We start from the raw sequence: 18147 nt of genomic DNA, 5'->3' as shown, positions 1-18147 counted from the left end.
AATTCTTTAAAATATTGGCAGTGTATGCACCTCCTTTTCGAGTCAATAAATAGTTATTAAGAACCTACCATACTTCCTTAACACAAAGCTTCATTCTAGAAAATTTTTGGTTCTTTAGTGGATGAAAGCAGAGGACTCTTCTAAAGTTAGCAGTGGAACACCTATCAAGATTGAAGATCCAAATCAGTTTGTTCCTTTAAACACAAACCCTAATGAGGTACTAGAAAAAAGAAATAAGGTAAGACGAGGTCTTCTGTGGCCAGGGGAGGCTTTTTTATGCTGTTTTATGTTTAAATCACTAGTAATTGGATCTGATTAATATGAAACTTAGTGGTTTGAATACAGAAGAATTCGAAATTTAATTCAGTATAATTTTAGCTTGTATTGAATACCTCCAGTTCTGTGCTAGTCACTGGTGGGCAGGCTATATGGGAAAAAAGTATTAACTCATTTTGCGTTAAGAGCTGTAGTATTAGTGAAAAGTGTAGTTCTCTAATAATGCAAGACACAGGACATCACCTGTCAGGAAGAGTGGAAGAGATTAATGGGAGTTCGGATGGCAAGGAGGGCTTTATGGAGGTGGGAGTTAAAGAGACCTTTCCTCTGAGGTGGTCAAATAGTAAAGTTTATCTGTACAGTTGCCCCCAAGAACTCATTATTGTTTTTCAATTCAGATTCGAGAACAAAACAGATACGACTTGAAAACAGCGGGACCACAGTCTCAGTTGCTTGCTGGAATCGTTGTGGATAAGCCTCCTTCTGTAAGTCCATGAAGCAATATGACTTTTGTTTTTCATCTACCACATTAATTTCTTTGTTTTTTAAATATGAATATCTTTACTAAAGTTAATATAAGCACAAGTTAAAAAGCCAGATGATCCACAGGACTTACAGTTTCACCTTCATGTTTCTAAAGGGAGTCTTTCTTCTGCTTTTCCTTTATTTGTCCATTTTAGACCTCAATTGTATGTCATCGAATTACGTCGTCAACTGTATAAGTACCATTATTTTATGTATCACTAAAAGAGAAACAACCCTGACAGTTATAATTGTAGGAAGTTATCAGTTATAAGATGAATCCCATTTCAGAGATGAGAAAATGTGGGGGACATATACATCTTAGAACTAACGAAGGATAATAGTGACTTCTTTCATGGAAGATGCTTCCCTTTTTCATTCTCCCAGCAAAATTATATCACAATTTTTTGTTATCAGCCTTTGATGTTTATATTGTTAAACATTTAGTGCTGATCCAGGTAGTATCCTGTGATTACACCTCCTTTCTTATACAATGTTCCTCCCCCCTGGAGATACTAATTACCTTCTTTTGTTCTTTGGCTTAGTATTTTGAGTACATTGGCTTAGTTCTTCCCAAACTTTTTGACATGATTACAGAGTCTCTCTTAATATTATTTTCCATAGAGTCAAAGGTAACAGGTAATCTCTCAGTTTTAGCCTCCTGTCATTCGATCCAGATCTGGACTGGTGGCTCTTCAGGCCAGCTGCACAGGCTCATCCTGAGAATTCCTTTGCGTCCCACCTGTGTAGTATTCTGTTTCCTGCATTGTGTGCCTTTCACTTTCTTGATTTCCTCCTTTATCTTTGAGTGCATCCTCTAATAATAGTTTTATTATCTTTGAGTGCATCCTCTAATAAGAGGTAACTGTCTGAAATTCTCTATTCTAACTTCATATGTGCATATCATGGATATAGAATTTTAATTTAGGATAATTTTCCCCCAAAATATGAAAATTATCACTGTGTTATTCCCTGACTCTGTTTATTGTTCAGAATTAGGAGAGTATTGTGATTCATGTACTATTGTAAAGGATGCTTTTTTCCTCTCTTTTAGACCTTTTCTACATCCCTGATGTTCTGAAATTTTATGATGGTGTACTTTGTAGTAGATTTCTTCTTAGTCTTTGTTCTTTCTGCAGATTGAAATCTGGGATTTTTTTAAATAACATCCTGGCCTTTTGCAGATACAACATTTTATCTTATTGCTCTGAGGAATCAAATTCAAATTTTCTTCAGCTGCCTTTATTTTCTTTGTTTCTTCTGAGTTCTCTTTTTCTTGTTTATTCTGGTCTCTCGCTTCCATGTTGGAATCTTTCCTCAAGTGTCTGATAAATCAAGGTAGTCTGTTTATTCTTAAGGACGAGGCACTGAGAGCCAGTCAGAAGCACTGGGTATGTGCAAAGCTTGGGAATGGGTGAGCGTCATTGTAGGGTGATCGGATGTGGATCGGGTTGTTTCTCGGGGGAGTCCTCAAATGTTAGTATCTGTAGTTTTGTTTTGTTTTGTTTTGTTTTTTAACCTGGGGCCATTTAATATATCTGGAGAATTCTCCAGTCTCCCACCCCCATTCTGAGAGCCCTCAGCTGTGGCTTGTGTTCTGAAGACTTAGCCTCTCATCTGCAGAGATGGGTGAGAGGTAAATGCTTGGCTGTGTGGAATAGGAAAGGGTACCTGAGGAATCTCTGTTCCTTATTCAGACTTTTAACTTGTTCTCCTTTTCAGCTTTTCTTCACCACCACTTTCTGTGGTACCTGATGCCTCTTGTTTCTGAGCCTTACCAGACCTGCAGGGCAGACGAGCATGCTTCTTGCTTGATCCTTCTTTGCAGGGCTGAGGCTTCGGCTTTCTCAGCTCTTTCACCTGCCTTTCATCTTCCAGAAATGTGTTCACGTTTCTCATGCTCTGTTGTCCCCTCTCTCATTCTTTTATCCTGAGAAGTTTATACAATTCTTGTTTGTATAAGCAGGCAGATGTCATAGCTCCAACAATTTTTGTTGTTGTTCCTTTACTATCATTTTAGTGGGGTTTTGAGAAAGATTTTTTAAAAATGCATAGGTTCAGGCCTTCGGGTTTAACTGAAAGTCCCATTAATTCCTTTCCTAGAGCAAATACTTAGTTTATTTTCATAGCAAATTTAAAGAAGTCCTTTTGTTACAGTCATTTTTCTAATGTTTTTTTCCACAAAGACTTTTTATCTTAAATTCTTTTTATCTTTTTTCTTGGGTTTTAAGATAGTTCTTAATTATGTGAAGCTTATTAGAACTTGGCTTAGTTTTATTTTTTTCAAAGAGTTATTAAAATTGACCTATACAGGCTAATTGAGGAAACATTGCTTGCAGTTTTAGTCCATTGGATCAGTAGTCTAAAAGCACTAATCTAACTGGACTTTGGGTGGTAAACACACAATAGAATATTACAGATGTCAAATTATAATGTACACCTGAAAATTATATAATTGTATTAACCAATGTTCCCCAATAAACTTAGTTAAAAAAATAAAAAGCACTAATCTGATACACATATTTTAAACAAAGCATGTTGCTTTATCATTGTTTATGACTGTTATAAGGTGGGGTGTCACAGACATCATATATACAGTTATATATATATGTGTGTATATGTGTGTGAAGTTGTGTATGTGTGTATATATATATATATATGCATAAGTAAAGCTCTTGGTAACGAGTTGCTGTTTTTCTTTGCAAGACCATGCAATTTGAAGATGACGATCTTGGCCCACCAGCTCCTCCCAATCCCTTCAGTCATCTCACAGAAGGAGAACTCGAAGAGTATAAGAAGACAATCGAGCGTAAACAGCAAGGCCTGGAAGGTTAGTTCATTTTTCAGTTAAGCCTAGGATGATCATACTGTTATCAGTGGAGCACCTTGAGTTGGATGGTAGAAGACAGTCAGTGTTTTTTTTAAAAGGTTCCGTTCATAATCAAGCGTTCTGTGTCAGCTCTCCCAGTCCTGAGTAGAGGTGGGGCTGAACTGTGAAGAGCCACCACAAAGCACGTATGTGAACATGTAGTGAAACCATTTTCCTGAGAGAGCAATCTGTTTGGTACCAAAAAGTCTTCTAAAGTAAAGGGAAATCCCCAGATGAGTGAAGAATTCCTAGCTAAAGTAAATGTAGATACATTAACAGATTTAAACATTTCAGCGTATGTGGCTTTTTAAAAACTTTTTACTTTGACATAATTACAGATTCACAAGTATGTGGCTTTAATACTTTGCAAAAATCTCTTGTTCTGGGTGTCTCACAGTGGCAGTATTGTAATTTCAAAATCAAAATATAAAGCAAACTGCTAGAATTTTTATGAGACTTTCCTTAAGCACATGGGCACTCGTGAGGTTGAATTTTTCTGACTTCAGAACTCAAAGTAAGGATTATATTTTAGAATTGTTAATGGAAAACCCCAGTTAGAATACTGACTTCCTTTTTCTCAAGAATAAGAGATTCTTTGTAGCAAATTGTCACTCTTGGGTCTTTAGATAAGCTTCAGACAGTCCATGAGCTCTCTCAAACATATATGCTTAATTGTGTATGATATACATTTGGGGAAAGGGGCATTCAGGATAAGGGACAAGAAGGCTGTGACCCCCAAAAGAGAGTAGGAACCTCTGCTTTAGAGCATCCACACATACAGTTGAAATTTTTACCCAAAGCAAAACAAAACCAATAGTTAAAGAATTTTAGTTCATATTAGGTGTCATGTGGGAAGAACTAATGATATTTAAATCATCCAGGGAACAGTTTTCATCGGTGTATTAGTATCTTTGTCACAAAAGGGAGTCATTCTGACTTATTAATGTAATTATACTAAATGTTCTAAGTGCTATTATTGAATTTGTTTATTCTAACATAAGGTTGGAAACTTCCTATGTTCTTGTATTTTGTAAAATGTCCCTCTTTAATCTCTTATTTTTTGAAAGCTTAAAGATGCCAGGTAACAAATATTGCACTCTAGAACCATCACCTTTTATATATAACTTTATAGTTTCCTCCACATTCATTATGACCTTCCAAATTAGCTCACTAATGCTCTGACAGGAATCACTAATTGGATATTGTTTAGAAATTCAGCGAAGCATTCTGCCTCATTAATTGATGAAGCTTCATAATTCTTTTCATCTGGCTGCTTAATATATTTTAGTTTTCTAACACTCTAACAACAGCTGAATGCATAGATATTATTTGTCTGGGCTTCAAGTAGCCATGCTTCCTTAGTAAGCATGTAATGCAAAATAGCTGTTAGCAGCCAGAAATTTTAACACATTAACCTCCTCCTAATGCATAATTATTGATATATGGGGTAACCATTAGCATGCTCAGCTCAAGAGTTTCTCATCTCTGTTTATGCAGGCATTTGATATATGCACTAACCTCCCTAAAGTCTTGTGCTTCTTTGTTCTGCATGGCTTTTAACTAAACTCTTATCCAACAGATGCTGAGCAGGAATTACTCTCAGATGACGCTTCATCTGTTTCACAAATTCAGTCTCAAACTCAGTCACCGCAAAATATCCCTGAAAAATTAGAAGGTATTCATTGTAATTTTCCACAGCATTCACTGAGTTAATTTAAGAACTTGTTCATCTCTCATTTGTTTTTATGTAAGGAAATTGCACACCTGATTACAGTAAGTTTACCATGATTTTACTTGGAGCTCCCAGATATTTTATATTTTTTATTAAGTGGGATGCTACTTTTGTTTGATGTTTATATTGACTTACCTTAATCTGGATTTTGGTAACCCATAGTCCTTAAGAATTTGTGAAATTAAAATTGGTTTGTCATATGTCTTCCCCTCAGAAGCATGAAATATTTTTCAATTTTGATTGCCAAATGACCCCAAATTAAAAGAAAAATGTATGTTGTCTCCCTCAGTTATTTTGCCTTGATTTGCAATGAAACGGTCAAGTCGTCGTACTGGACTTGCCTAGCCTTCATTCTTTGGTCTAACAACTTTGTTCCTTTCTCCTCTATACTATTTTTAAAAATTAGCTTCATGCTCATAGGTCTATAGTCTATTAAAATAATGACCTATCTTTATTGGAATTAAAGTAATGCCTTAATATGTTGCTAAAACATTTTGTGAAATAAAAAATTTTGCTTTATTTTGTAAAATAAAGCAAAGATGTTTATGTAAAATGACCAAAAAATCCTCCCCTTTTTGTAGAAAACCATGAGCTGTTTTCCAAGAGCTTCACCTGCATTGAAGTGCCTGTCGTGGTGAACGGCAGGGATGACGTGCGTGATGTCGAAGATGAGCTTGCCAAGCAAGTGAGCAGGTTAACTACAAGCACGACCATAGAAAACATCGAGATCACCATTAAGTCTCCAGAAAAAATTGAAGAAGTCCTGTCACCTGAAGGCTCACCTTCAAAATCACCATCTAAGAAAAAGAAGAAATTCCGCACCCCTTCTTTTCTGAAAAAGAACAAAAAAAAGGAGAAAGTCGAAGCCTAAAAAAAGTATTTTTCTAATTATTATTACAGTGTGACATTGCACATTTAAATACCACATTTAAGTTGATCATTAATATGCAGTGGTAGATCAGATGGGGGTATGTAGCAAACTGGACTTTCAGAACTGGAAAGGGGTTTTACTAAAAGAAAAACATATTATGGAAGGAACTTTCAAATTCATCTCTCATTTTATATATCAAAAAAAGGCTTTGAATTTGAATTTTTAAACAATTGCTAGTTTTAATTAGCTCTGCCCTCATAAAGTGTTATAATTCACCGTAAACAGATATCGGTCTGAATTACTTCAGGCCTTCTCTGTAATATCTGTTGGAAAGAAATTACCAGTGAACAAGGGAGAGAATTTTTATTTCTCAACACCTGTTTTACATGGTGATCAGATTATAATTTTTTTATCATTGATTATCGACTGTACCTTTTTGGTTCCCATTGTTTCAATGGGCATTAACAGAATGCTTTAAAAGCTTCTAAGATAAGAATCTATAGCATTAGTATACACTGGCACATAATTTTTTAAAGAAAATATATAAGAAAAGATTCATTTGGAATTTTATTCATAGTATAAAACTTCCTCACCTGAAGTAACTTTGTTCGCCAAAAAAAAAGTCATTTTAGTAAACTATAATTTTTGAAAACTTCCTTTTTTATTAGTTTAGAAAGCCCCTTATTTTTCAACAGAGGGGATTTTGTACACATAACATGGGTTATTTAGTTTAGCTCTGGCAAAAACAATTTTTGTATGTCGAGGTGTTTGTAGACCATTCAGTATAAAAATGTCATAAGCATATTAGCCTACCGTTTAACAGCAGAGCAGGTCTGAGGCTGCTTGGTACTAAGTGTGCTTACATATAATTAAAGAATCCAGGGACTTGGTATCAAAAGGGGATTAGAGCATTTAAAGGTATAACTAGATTCATATTTGAACCTTATAACGTATTTTTCTCTTAGTTTTGCTAATAAATGAAGAAGCTCTCATATGGTAACTGAACGAAAAGAATGAGAAAGTGAGAAACAAAGGGAACAAAAGAGGAGTCGTGAAAACAGTTCTGGTTCGATAATGCATAGTCACAATGGGCTCTGAAGCGTAATTTACTCCAAACATGTCCCAGATTTCTAAAATTCTGCTTCTCTGCCAAAATCATTGTATTTCTTGGTTGATATTTCAGTTTTAAAAGGGTCAAATCCTTTTACCTGATGTATCTTTGGAAGGCAGCACTGAAAGAAATCGGTTAATTCTAATCCTCCCCCCTACCCCACTCCACCCCACCCCACCCAGTGAGAAAACCACCACTTCTTATTTTTACAAAATTTTCTTATCTTTTCAGTTAACTTTCTTTCTAATGTAAATACAAACTTAAACCTAGGCTGAATATAGTTTTGTTTTCCCCCTTCATCCAAGTGATGTCACAAATCAATGTAAAATCAATGATCCAAAATAGTGGGTAAAAATAATCCAAAGTGTTTCTGGAGGGTGGGCTGGCATGTAAAACGTTACATTGATTACGGCACATTCTGGGCTGGTTCTGTTCGACTGTTCGTGTATGATGATGTAAAGCTGAAACAGAGCCAGAAATTTCATTCTAGATCTCACTAACTACTGGAATCAGTGTTTTAATCTCTTAGTGAAAACTTTCAGTTGCTTAATTCTGTATTTGAGGATTTTTTTTATGTTCTACATCATTTATGTTGTATTACAACGTATGTAGAAACAGTAACCTGTGAACTATGCTTTTCCATAACTTTTTAAAAATATATATATCTTAAATGAATGCAGTGTGCATAAATATTTTTTAAACTACAACAGTGAACTATTTGCACCTTTTGCTAATGCCTCTATTTACTTGCTTTGGCATAAAGAATGAGCCAATGAACTTCTGTGTCCTGTGGAAAATGTATAAATGTTATCTGATATTGCTCTTAGATGTAATGCTAATTAATGTTAAATCACAAATAAACAGTATTTTAAATAGACAGGTGTCATGAGCTTTGAATTCAGGGTGGTTACATAGCCTGAATTAACTTTGAGGACTTGAATTATATACTGAAATGAGATTTTGAGTAAGATCGATGCTTCTGAATAAGGAGTGTTCTGATCAATTTGTTTTCAAATTAGTTGAAAATTAACTATACACAACCGTTCTTGTTTCTGCTTACATTGGAAGAAATATACTCGAAGTGAACTAATTTTTGTCTTAATACAGAGTGTGGTGACCTTAACTATATCTCTGAGATCGAAAGATCTTTGAAGGATTTAGGATTCTCAGTCTCAATTCTGCTGCTCACATCTATGGATGTAGAATAGGAAATTATTATGGAATATGTCCTAAGTATATATACATTGCCCTTCTCTTTGATTTTTGTTTATGTAACAATAAATAAAGTAGAACAGAAAGTAGGTTATAATTCTACACATTAATATTCAAAAGAATTTATGCCCTTCCAGCTCTTGTTCAGTTATAGATGTATTCCTGTATATCAGTTATCATGGTGTCAGTGTAATTTTATTGTTTTTTTCCCTACTTAATGTAGCATAATCAGACCATCCTAGATTTTCAAACTAAATCTCTCACATGAATGATTTGATTTTTTTTTTCCACTTTGTCCTAAAAATAGAGGGGAAATCATGTTAATTGAAGGTTCTGGTTAATTGAAGTTCTTACTATAATTACCCATTATAAAAATGAAGGGTTTGGGCAGAGAAGAATAGATTCATAGTCTTGGGCATATTTAATTATTACCTTGGCTTGTAAATAACCTTGTGGTGAAAAAATGCTGTTTTGAAGGGAATCTCAAACTTCCCTTCCATAAAGAAACAAAGACAATTATCTTCACTACTCACTTGAGAGTTGATACAGCTTGAAAGATATGTTGCCTGTGTCTTTCCTTCTGTCGATTAATATTTTCATTCGGCAGGGAATAAAGAGAACCGAATGGATCATATTGTGACAGCATTGGTTTCTCTCAGCATTAGCTCTTATTTTGCCATAGGCAGAAAACACATAAAGGCACGACGATTATTTTTTAAAACTGAAGAGTAAGTACTGTAAACACATCTAAGTTGCAATCTTAGCTAAACCAGCATTTTAAAAAGAAGTCTTCGCTGTGGCCACTAGAGGGTGCAATAGACCTAACAATCTAGTATGTTTCCAGTCCTTGCACCTAACTTCCCTTTTCTCAGTCAGTAGGCACCATGTTTGCTGTGAAAAACCCAGAACTTGGAAGCGAAGACATTTAATTTGCTGCTTATCATTCTCCTCCTTCAGTTGTTCCCAACTTTGTTGTACCATCCCATCAACACCAATACTACCAGCAGGGACTGTGATATCCGTGGAGAACACGTTGAAAACTTTTGAGGCGTAGTCTCAGAAAGAAGCTATGATAGAAAATGACAGCTCAGGGCAGTTTTCATACCTGTGAGTGGCAATATAATGCCTCTTTAAAAAATAATTGGCATTTTTTTTTTTTGTCTATAGCCATGCCACCCTCAACACGCCCGATCTCATCTGATCTCGGAAGCTAAGCAGGGTCGGGCTTGGTACTTGGATGGGAGACCACCTAGGAAGACCAGGTGCTGGTCTTTTAATTAATTAATTAATTAATTAATTAATTAAAATTGGCACTTTTTGACTGGGGAGATAATTGATAATATCTATTGCTTGTTGACACCTGTATATCAAAGATTATGCCAACTACTTTTTCACATGTTACTTCATTTGCCTTCCCAATATCCCAACAAAGTAAATGATAGCCCCATTTTGTAGGTAATGAGACTAGGGCTTGTAGAAAACAAAAAGAAGGTGCTAGTATTTCACCAATAGACAGTCAGATTCTAAAATTACTAGTGTCCTTTCTGTGCCAGACCCTGTGTGGCTCCAGTGTTTTGTTTTGTTTTGTTTTTAAGGGAGAGGCAGTTTCCTTAGTTTGGACTATAAGTCCAGTCATGATGAATTCATGTTTTAATATAAGATGAGATATAGATTTTGGATAAAACATTAACGTTTGATTTGGAAGACATTTTTTCAACAAGTCACCCAAGAACGAAGACATTGATGACTATCTGGAAAGTGGGAATGACCTGTGGTGATATCCTTTAAGATAAAGAACTAGCTCTTGAATCCAACATGACATATCTATACCTTTGCTTAAGATGCAAAAAGAACTTAGGTAGAAACCCTTTATATATATGTAAATATACATATATTTATATTTATATATATATTTACATATATAAAGGGTTTATATATACATAAACATATATATGTATATATATATTATGATTTCCAATGTTGAGGGCACAGAGAGAGGAAATTTCTAAGGGAAGTTATTTTAAAAACCTGAAAAAACTATTTAATCTAGTTATAGAGGTAGTTTTAAAGATAAGAAATATACTGTATCTACTTACAACTTTATTCAGATGAATATACTTAGAGAAAAACTGTATGTGCTATAGATGAGAACAAAGATAAATGCCTTTGAGGAACTTTTGATAGAAAAAAACAATTTGGAAATTCAAGTAGTTTTCAAAGAGATTTTATTTCTGAGATGACCATTAGGGGGCAATCCTGGGTCTAAATTTAGTTTTAGTTAATTGAGTGAACTTGCACAAAATATCTTTGATTTTGGATTGAGAACCTCATTCTGGTTATGCATTGCTAGACGCAGTTTAAGGTTGAGGGGAGTTTATCGATACAAAATTACTTCATTTGCTTCTTGCAGCTTAGTTATCTCGTTCTGACCTAGGATCAGTCCTCCAGAGGAGGAGTGCTGGCCTAATATGCAGCTGAGAGGCGGCTTAGCCAGGATTCAAGCAAAGGTCTTCAAGGCTGCATCTCATACTTTTCTACTATTCTGCAGTCACCCTTGGCGGCCCATCCGATTGTAACCTAGGAATAGCTAAATACACGGTTTTCTAAAATTAACGGCAAATTAATGTTTAAAACTTTATTATAAGAACAGTCAAGAGAAACGTATTCCAAGACCAAGCCTGTTTCTTATTTATCAATAATCGTTTTTCTAAAATTTCAAGTCTGTTAGATGTTCTGTGAGAGTTTTTTGTGTATTCGCTCAAGTTAATCATGATGAGTTCTTTACTGCTGCTACCTCTAATATTTTAAATGCCATTTATACCTTAAACAACATGCTGGTACCATTTGATGTTCCTTCTATAGCAAAAAAAGGAGAAAAAAAAAGTAATATATTTTATTTAGCAGAAAAATAGGTGGATATATATCTTCTCCACAATTATTTTTAAGGCCTTTCTAACTTGTGGTTGGGTAAGTCTTGATCGAAGCAATGTTGAAGGTTATTGATTAAGCTAGCTTTTGTTTTATTCCTACACCAAACTACTGTAGGTTTTGTCCTCTAGGACCAGTCTTGACCTTGCTTCTAATAGTGGGGGAAAAAAATCCCTTATTTTCAGTCCGGGTAATTCCTGTCACTAAACCAAGTACTAGTTCCTTGCTAAACTCCATAACTTAAAATCAGTAGCATTGATTTCATTAATCTAATATGGATATGTGCCGAAGAATATTAAATTTCTAAGAGATCATTCTAAAATTTTAAAATACACTTTTGAAATAAATAAGGACCAATATGCAGTATAAAATCTATAGACAAGATTTTTCCTCATCGTTTGTATAATATTAGACTGCCTCTTAAAAAGCCAGTAAATATGTGAGCCCTATGGAAAGACCAACTTTTAAAGTGTTAATCAATTGGACTTCTTAAACCAAATAATGTCCTACTTAGTTGACTTTTAGAAGTGGAACGGTTATAAAATGTAAGCGTTAAAAAGTAGACTGTTCTGTGGATTTGCCACCGGTTCTCTTGACTTAAATGATCTTTTCTGGGTTCGAAAAACCAGTCGGTGATGACAGTCCTGGCCTAGACCGAGGCGGCAGTGCTGCTAGAGCCCTTTCAATGATTTACCAGACTAGTGTCTGTCCCCACTTAACACGGGGCATTTGCTTTCATAAGCAGGATCTAAACTAATTGTTTTTTTTCCAAAAGCAATAGCTTCTGAAGATTCTTATTGAGCAGGAGCTATGGAGGAAGTCATTGTTGCACTCAGTAACTCACCCCTTTCCTGTTGAGTAATGCTCTAGGGGCTGGATTTCAGTGGTGACTGGTTTGATTGACTTCAGAATAGATGGCCTCCTGACAGTTTTATGAGAGAACATGGAGATACAGCCGATGCGTTGGCAGGCACAGGCGAACCCTTCCAAAGGTGTTTACTGGACTAACAAGTTAAGGTTAAACATTACTTCCTACCTGATTTCTATTCTGGAAATGTTGGCTTCAATTGTTTCAATTGAAATAAAGGTCATTTGAGGCTATTTATTAAGACAACTAAAAATACATTCCAAATATTATCTACTGGTCCACAGTGAGGGGAGGGAGGGGAGAGGCTCTCACTGCACCCGGATGTTTGAGTGTGTTAAGCCTTTTAAAATATGTTGTGTGGTAATTGTGAGATGTTTCATTTTTAAAATATCTGTTAAATAGTTTTACAGTTCAGAACCAAGTATATGAAATAATTTTGTATAGGTATAGGTATGGTCTCATGTCTCCATTTTGACCTTTAGGTTAATATTGAGCAAGAGTGCATGCACCTATACTTGCTAAAGTGAAGCTGAGCGTGGCTCAATTAACTGCAGAGGAACAGGGCAGACTGGGGTGAGCTCTGGAATTCTACCCGCTCACTGAGCAAAGTCAGGCGTTAGGGATGAAGCAGCTCGTAGGAAGTCCAGCCCAGCAGGTGAAACCTGGAATCTGGAGCACATGGCAATCAGCCCAAAACACAATCTGGTAAAGTGGTCTGTACCAGGGAAGTGTGACTCCCAATCAGGAATCTGGTGCAGGAAAGCAGGACTGCAAAAGTCTTGTAGCATACGTAGGAGCCCCAGCCACAGGCTACGCTTCAAGAGCAGCGCTTCCTCGACTTCCTGTGGGGCAATGGCAAGATCAAGGCTTCACGGGCTGAGTGTAGTTCTTCGGGACAGGAACTCAGATGTAAGGAGAATGACAGATGGGGTTCCTGTTTTCAGAGCTGAGGTACATGATACTGCTCAGAATCCCAGGAGCAAGGCAGCACTCGGAGCCAAGATACAAGGTCATGACTCACCTGGAGACAGCTGTGGCTTGATGCTGACTGAGCCCAGAGCCTGGAGCTGGAGCTACCTTTGTTCCTCCTGCCTCATCACAACTAGTCCTGGAGACCACAGCCAGGTGAGCGGGTCAGGTGGCCCCAGCCCTCGGGCCCCATTCCTCCCCACTGGTTCCTCAAGTGTCCTCATGACAGAGACGGGAAGGGACCTGACCTGACCTCCACGGTGAAAGCAGCCCCATGCGGCAACAGGCTCGGCCACATGAGTGCTACAGGGCAGCAGGAATGATGTACTAATATTTCACACCGGAATCTACCTAGGAAGACTTACAACGACTAATGAACAAGGGCCAAGTGCCACTAAAACGCGTTCTGTGAAGATAGCCACATGTTCCTTGCAAACTAACTTTTATATTTTTTATATTTTATATATTCACGTATATTTATATATAGATAATATTTTATATTATCAAGTACCTATGTAAAAAGCTTTTAAAATACAGTATATATATATATATATATATATTTTCCAAATTTTGCAATGCCAAGAATTCCTGAAAACTTTCAGAAAGTGCATCATTATGAGTGAACCGTGTTCGCCACTTTAAACATGCTCTACTCTACCTACAGTAGGTAGAACGTCTGTGAGATACCACCATACTGCGTGGTGCTATTTATCTAAAGGCCCACATGTCAAACACGGGTCCTCATTCAGAGCCAAAAGAAAAAAAAAATTAGTTGTAATATCAAGTTTCCATTTTTGCCTTGGCCTCCAAGAAGACTAGAGCTACATTTTATCTTCAACCAAATTTTCGAAACAGTCCCCTATTTATTATTTCATGCTCATCTTTCCAATCTTGTTCTAATGGCTTTCCATTTAGTTATAGCTAAATATCTATATGCACTTTTATCATAAGTATCTGTCATCTATTGATACGCAACAAGTCACTAAAATGTAGAGACTCGAAGTGACACTATACATTTCTTACATCTCACGATTCCTTTGGGTCAGACATGCAGGAGCATTCCTGCTCGGGGTCTTTAAAATGGTTGCAGTTAAGACATCAGCCAGAACTGCAGTCATCTGAAGGCTTGACTGGGATGGTTTTCAAGTTGGTACTGGCTGTCGGTGGGAGAATTTCAGTCCTCCCCACGGGTTCCTCAAGTGTCCTCATGAAGGGCATCCCACAGAGTGGGCAATCCAAGACAGAACAAGGCAGAAACCACGGTGCCTTTTATGGCCCTGCCTCAGAAGTCACGCTCCTTCACTCTGGCCAAATCCTCTTCGTCAGAAGCAAGTTACCAAGTCCAGCCGCTCTTCAAGGGGAGGTCTCTTAGGTTTTATCTTTTGAAGAGATGCGTGTCAAAGAATTTGTAGTCATATTTTTAAAAACCACCACAGGGCATAATAAATAATCAGAATTAGTCAGTATCAAATTAGTTATATGAGAAGGTAAAGACAAGAAGAAATAAAGAGAAGGTCATTTTTAGGAGGGAACACCTAGAAAGAACCTGTTCTGTCCTGGGCTCTGAACTTCACATACATTATTGTGTTTCATTTCATAAAATTTATTCTGTTTTGCAGACAAAGATGGAGACTCTAAGAGGATGTGTAACTCGCCCAAGTCATGTAGCTAGTAAATGTCAGAGGAGCAACAGCAAGCACACGTGGGCCCGAGGTCACAGCGGTGCCATCGCCCCGCCTCAGTGGGACATGGAAACCATTCTCGATTATTCACTACCTTGACTTGCCTGCACCATGATCATTCTGCCTCCAGGGAGTAACGTGACTAACACTCCAAGTTGGGTGAATCCTGACGGGGCTGCTCAACTCCTTTCTAAATCCTCTAGAGTCCAGCGGGTGGTAATTCTCCCCGTCCGGGCAGTGCCATGCCTCTCCTCGCCCTTGACTTTGAAAGCCAGCCAGCTTCTCTTCCCATTGCAGCTGGCTGTGACATGGAGGCCGGTGGGACCAGTGGAGTAGGGTGACACTGGGCACAGGGGTGTGTGAGGACAAGATCCTCCCTCATGGAGACTGAGCCAAGCCCAGGAGGGTGGAGATCAGATAGCCCGTCGGCCCTGGTGCCGTGCTGGACTGCAGGGGCCTGATAAAGTCAGGGAACCACCACCCAACTCGCTGTCCTCTTCCAAATACAGATTTCTCCCAATACTGCCCTCCCAGCCGTCAATTGCCATACGACTACTTTCCTCCAAAGATAGCTGGCAGCCTCTTTGCTGCTGCGAAATGGGACCTGAGCAGGGCAGGCCCAGCTTCCTGGGGTGCCAGAGATGCTGGCCAGGAGCTGTGGACAAAAACGATGTGAATTCCTCCCCTACCCCACGCCGCCCTTCCCAGCGTGGGCCACTCCATTCCTCTTAGGAAACAGACTTTCCTGACGAATTCTCTGGTCAAAGCTGTCCATTCTGCTGAGAGCCCAAGCCCGGAGAATGACTGGAACGCGGCTCCACTGGCAGCCTCAGCTCCTACGGCACATTTCCTCGTGCAGAGACTTTTCCTTGGAACAGAAGTTGGAGGAACCAGAGACGTTGTCCGAGCCAGAGCTGGGGTAGGAAGCAGGTCAGCTTGGCCGCTGGGCAGGGTTCCAGTCCATACAGGCTCTGAAAACCATCCTGATGAAGGGGAAAGGATGAAGAATGTCAGCTCACCAGAATCCCTCTTAGAGAGTATCTCCCAGCCATCCGTGGATGAAAGCACACTAAGACGAGCCGCTTTGAGGTGCGGGGAGACACTGAGACCTCTCCCATCAATTTCTTGCTAAAGATGAAGATCTGGTTAACAGCCGGGCCTGTTTTCTGGGTGTGGTGTGTGCATTTGAAGCCCATCACTGGTCCCACCCCACCCGGCCCTCCGCCCGCCTCTCTGTGCTCAGCCTCCCCTAAGGGAAGGAGAATAAATACTGAGCGGTTATTAGCTGAGAACCGCCACCAAGTTGTTAGCTCACAAAGAGACACCCAGGGCTCGGCTGCCCCGGTTGGAGCCAGGTGTGTACGGGGCAGGCTGCACACGGGGCAGGGCAGAGCTGGCGCTCACTGGGATACAGGGAAACCGAGAGGAACCAAAGCCATAAATGCTGCTGGCCGTCACCTTCCCCTCCGATTGTCCCCTTGGCTTTATGGTCAGCAGTTGCGGGTGAATTTTCCCTTTCGTCATGGCTGGGGCTGAGCCTTCATGTCGAAGCCCCCAGGACATCTGACATCAATGAGCAAAACGGGGGATCCCGCAATCCTGCCTGTCCATGTTACCTGCAGGTGAATAAAAGTCCTGCCTGGAGGCCTGCTACCTGGAGTTTGTAGTGTGCGTCCTGGGAAGGGTCAGCCTAAGAGTGAAAAGTATGGGAAGGATAAATTCCGTATCTGAGGAACTGCTCTGGGCGCTTTACATGTACGATCACATTCTGGACAAGGCCGCCTGGGGCAGGCACCAACGTCATGTACCCTGTCACAAGCCCACAGAGGTTAAACTACTTGCCCAAGACAGTGATCGGTAAGTTGGAGTCAGGATTCAAAGGCTGGTGTCTCTGGCTCCTGAGCCCTTCGAGCCACTGTGTCTCTCCTGAGAGGTCTCCTCTTCAGTGCATGGGACCTCCAGTTCTTGCCTCTCCTATGCCTGTGCCCCTGGGATGGTTAGGGCTGGGCCCTCTGGCCCTGGGAAGCTCTTAGGGCTCTTGTGTGATCCCTACTGTGATATGATCTTGTCCAGAACAGATCTGGGGCCTGAAACGAGGCTGTGAGTGTCCCTCGAGGAGGCAGAGCCAGTCCAGTGAGAAGATGCTACGTCGTGGGTGCTCAGGGCTGACAAACTCTACTACAGAGCAAGGGAATGTGGCAAAGGGGAGCCTGAGTGGCTGAGAAGAAAGCGAGCATGTGAATTTTGGAGCCAGAAGTTCTGCCACAGACCAAGCTAAGTGGCTTGGGCAAGTTTCTTTCCCGAGCTCAGTTTTCTCAGCTGTAAAGTGGGGATGAGCCCATCTACCTCATCAGGTTGATGTTGGGGATGAAACACGTGTGAGCTGAGCACCTGGCACTGCAGCTAACACACTCCGGGCATCCAGACGCTGTCAATGAAGAGCCTGCGAGGCCCCTCTGGGACCTCCCCGGGCCCCGCTCCGCTGCATTTCTTCAATTCCTGTGTCCTTCCTCCTCTTCATCCTTCATTCTTTCTCTCCCTCTTCCTTCTTCATGACTGGAGGCCTCTGAGCGGACAGAGAGTTGTGACTGAGTGTCCGGCGACACTAGGGGAGGGGTCACTGGACACACCTGTTGGTGGCCTGGAATACTTCCAGCCAGAAAGGTCACCTTAGCCAGGCCCCAAGTCAGGGAGCGTGTGCCCCGTGATAACCACACCCCAAGCCTCTGACCTCCTCACCCCCCCCCTCACTCACAGGCACTTTGCCACTGTCCCTCCTCACCCCTACTTCCCTCCACCCCGAGAGTTCAGACCATGATATCGGATAAACAGTCGACTGAAAAGAGACCATGGCCAGGGCCGCTCTGAGCAGGAGAGGAGACTGTAAACCACCTTGCTCCCTTCCCCCGCACTGCCCCAACCCAGAAGAAAAAGAGGCAGGGGATGGAGGGCCCAGGGATCACATGTGTGGCTGGCTGGCTTTCTGTGTGCAGGGTATTGAGGCTGCCTAATTGACAGATAGTAAACATGGATAAAGACTCTGGGGCGGAGGAGGAGGGGGTCGCTGGGATGAGGCAGGATGAGTACTGGGGGACAGGGTTTGAGGG

General features: G+C 39.9%; 1 protein-coding gene and 1 pseudogene across 7 annotated transcripts in view; both read left to right on the top strand.

The window, feature by feature from the left end:
• Positions 1 to 8258, top strand: part of ADD3 (adducin 3) — a 114605-nt gene extending 106347 nt beyond the window's left edge. For 5 of the 7 annotated variants that reach the window (XM_023532731.1, XM_011363760.2, XM_011363761.2 and 2 more), the window contains 5 exons: positions 119 to 238; positions 675 to 761; positions 3505 to 3628; positions 5247 to 5342; positions 5981 to 8258. In XM_023532731.1, the coding sequence (XP_023388499.1) occupies positions 119 to 238; positions 675 to 761; positions 3505 to 3628; positions 5247 to 5342; positions 5981 to 6270 (717 nt within the window). In that variant the 3' untranslated portion in view covers positions 6271 to 8258. The remainder of the gene's footprint in view (positions 1 to 118; positions 239 to 674; positions 762 to 3504; positions 3629 to 5246; positions 5343 to 5980) is intronic. The other 2 variants (XM_023532733.1, XM_011363765.2) reach the window with 1 other exon arrangement.
• Positions 8259 to 9752: 1494 nt separating this feature from the next.
• LOC111742256 lies at positions 9753 to 9865 on the top strand (annotated as a pseudogene).
• Positions 9866 to 18147: the final 8282 nt, after the last annotated feature.

The sequence above is a fragment of the Pteropus vampyrus genome, unplaced genomic scaffold, assembly GCF_000151845.1.
Source record: "Pteropus vampyrus isolate Shadow unplaced genomic scaffold, Pvam_2.0 Scaffold89, whole genome shotgun sequence".
Classification (NCBI taxonomy): Eukaryota; Metazoa; Chordata; class Mammalia; order Chiroptera; family Pteropodidae; genus Pteropus; species Pteropus vampyrus.
This window is presented reverse-complemented; position numbering and strand designations above follow the sequence as displayed.